This window comes from Salmo salar, chromosome 03 (assembly GCF_965601325.2).
Source record: "Salmo salar chromosome 03, fSalSal1, whole genome shotgun sequence".
Classification (NCBI taxonomy): Eukaryota; Metazoa; Chordata; class Actinopteri; order Salmoniformes; family Salmonidae; genus Salmo; species Salmo salar.
In genome coordinates this window covers 97518619-97526119 of record NC_138293.1, presented here as the reverse complement: position 1 = coordinate 97526119, position 7501 = coordinate 97518619, and the positions used below count along the sequence as shown (strand labels likewise).

The following is a 7501-nucleotide window of genomic DNA, read 5'->3' as shown; positions in this document are numbered from 1 at the left end:
GGCCCCTCTCACGCAATCTCTGACGCGCGGTCAACGGAATAGGCTTCGGTCCCAGCCCCGGGTATACCATTATACCTGTGTGATCACTTTTTATTTCATCAACATTTCATACCTGGATTTTCTTCTTTAGGTCCGCGTATCGACTGACGGCAAACATGACCATTAGGACACTGAGAGATTATGGTCAGCACTACCGACCACGGATGGCATGCCTAAAAAATGTAGGTTACCTACCAGTACGTTTACGTCATTTATCAGTACTTTTAAATGTTTTGAGAAAAAGGTAATAGACTTTAGATAAACTAAAAGTTCACATCATGTCAATTGATTTTAGGTGGGCTGGTGATAGTCTACTTGTTGATAGATTATTATAGTTTACAGTAAATTCATGAGGAGCCCCAAGATTGTTGTTTAAATTTCCCCTTTTCATGTCTTAAAAAAACGAATCAATTGGTTTGTAAAAGTTCATTTTAAAATGTTATTTTTCGCAAGAGGTTCTAATTGGGTGTATTTGGCCGCTCATAATCCTGTTCCCATCCAATTACAAATGGAACAGCTGTGAAGTCATCACGACTTTCAATGTGGTCATCTGCATAGCTTCATCTAAAGATGCTACTAGACTCACACTATTGTTTCATGACCTGTAGGCTACTGTATATTTATTTTGTTTACAGTGAAGAGATTGTAGACCTCTCAGAGATCCAATCTAACTGCTAAACAAGGCTTTCTTATACTGTGGGTCGGGGTCCCAAAGTTGGCCCTGGGTAATGTGAGAGGTGGGTCGTGAGTTATGAGAATACATCTATAATCACCCACTATTTCTTCTTGATTTGGGTCGTTGATGGACCATTTGTATCACAGGAGGACGGTCAATTTCTCATTTGGGTCTCGAGCTAAAAAAGTTTAAGAACCCCTGCTCTAAACCAATTAGCTGCTTGGACAGCCGGGGTAAATGGCTCTGAGCCAATCAGGTCCTCCACATCTCAGGGGTCAGAGGTATCATACAGAACACATCACTATGACCTTTGACCTGATAGGACTGTTTTCTTCCATTTCGTTGAAACAAACCAAAGTGTATTTTGAGTGTGGGTTTCTGTCCTCTCTCCCCACCTTGCTCCACCTGCAGGTGGAGGTGTTTGTGGTTGAGATGCAGGATCCTAAGAGTGGGGTGAAGGGTGCCGACCAGAAACTCAACGTAACCATCATCCCACACGTCATCAACGGTGAGTCCAGAGACTCACAGCACCAGATGGTCGCCCCACTGAGAGATATATCTCCTCAGACAATATCCCCTCCCATCTCTATTATACTATTACAATGTTTTGCCCTAGATCCTTTTCCTGGTGGAGTAAATATGTCCACCGTAGCCATGTAGCAGGGCTGAAACAACCCAAACATTCAACTGAAGCCAATAGAAAGCTAGGTAGCGGTGCTGCCCAGTAGGGGAAACAGTAGGGAAACACCTTCCATCAATGCTACATTGTTGTTATTTAAAAAAACTGAATTCTGGGAAGTTGTGGTTAGTTATTGGACTAGCTAAGATTCTAGAGCTGCGGCAGACTGTCTTATAGACTGGCTGCTAGGCTTGCTACTGAAGGTTATATAAGACAGCTGTCAATTGGATCAGATCTGTGTGGGTGCTTTGTGCTCCCAAGCTGCCCTCTAATCCTGGGATAAGACCAGGGCCAGGGGGGAAAGATCAGACTTGCATCCCAAACGGCATAGTGCACTGCATGGACTTATGGCCGTGGTCAAAACTAGAGCACTATATAGGGAATAATATAGCAACATGGTCCTTCGTTTCATCTCCAGCACTCCTGTTCATCCCAAATAGCACCCATTTCCCTACATAGTGCACTATGTAGCCTTATGGGCCCTGGTCAAAACTATATAGGAAATAGGGTGCCATTTGGGACGAGGGCTGGAGATGAAGGGAAGGAAGGACCATGTGACAGACAGGAAATTGTCATCACAGTCATGGTACTTCCTGCTTCAGTGCTGGTTGTTATTGTAATTTGTAGTTTTTCCTGACAAACAGACTGATCAATCAAATATACTGATCAATCTAATCACAAGTTAAGCTATACGGTATAAACTCCCACACATTGTTATTAAGTGATGGATTCTGCACTGTGTCTGAGCCAGGTAGTACCTTCAACAGATAGTCTGTGTGTAGACCAGGCCTGTGAGAGCCAGCTCACTGTTGTCATGCTGTGAATATCAATATTCACTTGTCATCCATCACACAGGGCAGGACATTTTAGCATGGATTGTCACCAAAATGAAGGTTACCACAGAAGGTAAGCAACTGGATTCTATGAATGGATTTGAATGGGTACTCATATCAATTAATCCAACACAATAAAGGTATTTTTTAAATGTAATTACTACTTCATTACCATGTTATTATGCAAGCAAGTCACTACTAGTTAAATGTTGTAAACTAAAGTATAACCAAGAGCTTTTATAATATATGAACTCTCCCCCCCTCCTCTCCTCCCCCCCTCCTCCCCCCTTCACCAGAGGCCCAGGCGTTTGGGACCATGCTGGTGGCCTACGGGTACATCTACCCCCTCCAGAACCACAGGAAGTTGGTCCTGGTCCCCGACAGCACCCTCTACCGCTTCCAGGTACCTGCCTGTAACTACCTGTAACTATCTGTGTCTATCTACCTGTTTCTCCCTGTAACTACCTGTGTCTATCTACCTGTAACTACCTGTGTCGATCTACCTGTATCTACCTGTAACTACCTGTGTCTATCTACCTGTATCTCCCTGTAACTACTTGTGTCTATCTACCTGTATCTCCCTGTAACTACCTGTGTCTATCTACCTGTAACTACCTGTGTCTATCTACCTGTATCTCCCTGTGTCGATCTACCTGTATCTCCCTGTAACTACCTGTGTCTATCTACCTGTATATCCCTGTAACTACCTGTGTCTATCTACCTGTATCTCCCTGTAACTACCTGTGTCTATCTACCTGTATCTCCCTGTAACTACCTGTGTCTATCTCCCTGTAACTACCTGTGTCTATCTACCTGTAACTACCTGTAACTACCTGTGTCTATCTCCCTGTATCTCCCTGTAATTACCTGTGTCTATCTACCTGTAACTACCTGTGTCTATCTACCTGTATCTCCCTGTAACTACCTGTGTCTATCTACCTGTATCTCCCTGTAACTACCTGTGTCTATCTCCCTGTAACTACCTGTGTCTATCTACCTGTAACTACCTATAACTACCTGTGTCTATCTCCCTGTATCTCCCTGTAATTACCTGTGTCTATCTACCTGTATCTCCCTGTAACTACCTGTGTCTATCTACTTGTATCTCCCTGTAACTACCTGTGTCTATCTACCTGTAACTACCTGTGTCTATCTACCTGTATCTCTTTGTAACTACCAGTGTCTATCTCCCTGTAACTACCTGTGTCTATCTACCTGTATATCCCTAAAACTACCTGTGTCTATCTACCTGTAACTACCTGTGTCTATCTACCTGTATATCCCTGTAACTACCTGTGTCTATCTACCTGTATCTCCCTGTAACTACCTGTGTCAATCTACCTGTAACTACCTGTGTCTATCTACCTGTATCTCCCTGTAACTACCTGTGTCTATCTACCTGTATCTCCCTGTTCCTACCTGTGTCTATCTACCTGTGTCTATCTACCTGTATCTACCTGTAACTACCTGTGTCTATATACCTGTATCTCCCCGTAACTACCTGTGTCTATCTACCTGTAACTACCTGTGTCTATCTACCTGTATCTCCCTGTAACTACCTGTGTCTATCTACCTGTATCTACCTGTAACTACCTGTGTCTATCTACCTGTATCTCCCTGTAACTACCTGTGTCTATCTACCTGTATCTACCTGTAACTACCTGTGTCTATCTACCTGTAACTACCTGTGTCTATCTCCCTGTAACTACCTGTGTCTATCTACCTGTAACTACCTGTAACTACCTGTGTCTATCTACCTGTATCTCCCTGTAACTACCTGTGTCTATCTACCTGTATCTCCCTGTAACTACCTGTGTCTATCTACCTGTATCTCCCTGTAACTACCTGTGTCTATCTACCTGTAACTACCTGTGTCTATCTACCTGTATCTCCCTGTAACTACCTGTGTCTATCTACCTGTATCTCCCTGTAACTACCTGTGTCTATCTACCTGTATCTACCTGTAACTACCTGTGTCTATCTACCTGTAACTACCTGTGTCTATCTCCCTGTAACTACCTGTGTCTATCTACCTGTAACTACCTGTAACTACCTGTGTCTATCTACCTGTATCTCCCTGTAACTACCTGTGTCTATCTACCTGTATCTCCCTGTAACTACCTGTGTCTATCTACCTGTATCTCCCTGTAACTACCTGTGTCTATCTACCTGTAACTACCTGTGTCTATCTACCTGTATCTCCCTGTAACTACCTGTGTCTATCTACCTGTATCTACCTGTAACTACCTGTGTCTATCTACCTGTAACTACCTGTGTCTATCTACCTGTATCTCCCTGTAACTACCTGTGTCTATCTACCTGTAACTACCTGTGTCTATCTACCTGTATCTCCCTGTAACTACCTGTGTCTATCTACCTGTACTACCTGTTCCTACCTGTGTCTATCTACCTGTGTCGATCTACCTGTATCTCCCTGTAACTACCTGTGTCTATCTACCTGTATATCCCTGTAACTACCTGTGTCTATCTACCTGTATCTCCCTGTAACTACCTGTGTCTATCTACCTGTATCTCCCTGTAACTACCTGTGTCTATCTACCTGTATCTACCTGTAACTACCTGTGTCTATCTACCTGTAACTACCTGTGTCTATCTACCTGTATCTCCCTGTAACTACCTGTGTCTATCTACCTGTAACTACCTGTGTCTATCTACCTGTATCTCCCTGTAACTACCTGTGTCTATCTACCTGTAACTACCTGTGTCTATCTACCTGTATCTCCCTGTGTCAATCTACCTGTATCTCCCTGTAACTACCTGTGTCGATCTACCTGTATCTCCCTGTAACTACCTGTGTCTATCTACCTGTATATCCCTGTAACTACCTGTGTCTATCTACCTGTATCTCCCTGTAACTACCTGTGTCTATCTACCTGTATCTCCCTGTAACTACCTGTGTCTATCTCCCTGTAACTACCTGTGTCTATCTACCTGTAACTACCTGTAACTACCTGTGTCTATCTCCCTGTATCTCCCTGTAATTACCTGTGTCTATCTACCTGTATCTCCCTGTAACTACCTGTGTCTATCTACTTGTATCTCCCTGTAACTACCTGTGTCTATCTACCAGTAACTACCTGTGTCTATCTACCTGTATCTCTTTGTAACTACCAGTGTCTATCTCCCTGTAACTACCTGTGTCTATCTACCTGTATATCCCTAAAACTACCTGTGTCTATCTACCTGTAACTACCTGTGTCTATCTACCTGTATATCCCTGTAACTACCTGTGTCTATCTACCTGTATCTCCCTGTAACTACCTGTGTCAATCTACCTGTAACTACCTGTGTCTATCTACCTGTATCTCCCTGTAACTACCTGTGTCTATCTACCTGTATCTACCTGTAACTACCTATGTCTATATACCTGTATCTCCCCGTAACTACCTGTGTCTATCTACCTGTAACTACCTGTGTCTATCTACCTGTATCTCCCTGTAACTACCTGTGTCTATCTACCTGTATCTACCTGTAACTACCTGTGTCTATCTACCTGTAACTACCTGTGTCTATCTCCCTGTAACTACCTGTGTCTATCTACCTGTAACTACCTGTAGCTACCTGCGTCTATCTACCTGTATCTCCCTGTAACTACCTGTGTCTATCTACCTGTATCTCCCTGTAACTACCTGTGTCTATCTACCTGTGTCTATCTACCTGTAACTACCTGTGTCTATATACCTGTATCTCCCCGTAACTACCTGTGTCTATCTACCTGTAACTACCTGTGTCTATCTACCTGTATCTCCCTGTAACTACCTGTGTCTATCTACCTGTATCTACCTGTAACTACCTTTGTCTATCTACCTGTAACTACCTGTGTCTATCTCCCTGTAACTACCTGTGTCTATCTACCTGTAACTACCTGTAACTACCTGTGTCTATCTACCTGTATCTCCCTGTAACTACCTGTGTCTATCTACCTGTATCTCCCTGTAACTACCTGTGTCTATCTACCTGTATCTCCCTGTAACTACCTGTGTCTATCTACCTGTATCTCCCTGTAACTACCTGTGTCAATCTACCTGTAACTACCTGTGTCTATCTACCTGTATCTCCCTGTAACTACCTGTGTCTATCTACCTGTATCTACCTGTAACTACCTGTGTCTATCTACCTGTAACTACCTGTGTCTATCTACCTGTATCTCCCTGTAACTACCTGTGTCTATCTACCTGTAACTACCTGTGTCTATCTACCTGTATCTCCCTGTGTCGATCTACCTGTATCTCCCTGTAACTACCTGTGTCGATCTACCTGTATCTCCCTGTAACTACCTGTGTCTATCTACCTGTATATCCCTGTAACTACCTGTGTCTATCTACCTGTATCTCCCTGTAACTACCTGTGTCTATCTACCTGTATCTCCCTCTAACTACCTGTGTCTATCTCCCTGTAACTACCTGTGTCTATCTACCTGTAACTACCTGTAACTACCTGTGTCTATCTCCCTGTATCTCCCTGTAATTACCTGTGTCTATCTACCTGTATCTCCCTGTAACTACCTGTGTCTATCTACTTGTATCTCCCTGTAACTACCTGTGTCTATCTACCAGTAACTATCTGTGTCTATCTACCTGTATCTCTTTGTAACTACCAGTGTCTATCTCCCTGTAACTACCTGTGTCTATCTACCTGTATATCCCTAAAACTACCTGTGTCTATCTACCTGTAACTACCTGTGTCTATCTACCTGTATATCCCTGTAACTACCTGTGTCTATCTACCTGTATCTCCCTGTAACTACCTGTGTCAATCTACCTGTAACTACCTGTGTCTATCTACCTGTATCTACCTGTAACTACCTGTGTCTATCTACCTGTAACTACCTGTGTCTATCTACCTGTATCTATCTCCCTGTAACTACCTGTGTCTATCTACCTGTATCTCCCTGTAACTACCTGTGTCTTTTCTACCTGTATATCCCTGTAACTACCTGTGTCTATCTACCTGTAGCTACCTGTGTCTATCTACCTGTATATCCCTGTAACTACCTGTGTCTATCTACCTGTATATCCCTGTAACTACCTGTGTCTATCTACCTGTAACTACCTGTAACTACTTGTGTCTATCTACCTGTATCTCCCTTCAACTACCTGTGTCTATCTACCTGTAACTACCTGTGTCTATCTACCTGTATCTCCCTGTAACTACCTGTCTATCTACCTGTATATCCCTGTAACTACCTGTGTCTATCTACCTGTAACTACCTGTAACTACCTGTGTCTATCTACCTGTATATCCCTGTAACTA

General features: G+C 43.1%; 1 protein-coding gene across 1 annotated transcript in view; it reads left to right on the top strand.

The window, feature by feature from the left end:
- Positions 1-7501, top strand: part of LOC106606219 (regulator of G-protein signaling 9) — a 28621-nt gene continuing 21120 nt past the window's right edge. The window contains exons 1-4 of the mRNA XM_045715841.2: positions 1-221; positions 1127-1223; positions 2250-2300; positions 2524-2630. Of these exons, the coding sequence (XP_045571797.1) occupies positions 156-221; positions 1127-1223; positions 2250-2300; positions 2524-2630 (321 nt within the window). The 5' untranslated portion in view covers positions 1-155. The remainder of the gene's footprint in view (positions 222-1126; positions 1224-2249; positions 2301-2523; positions 2631-7501) is intronic.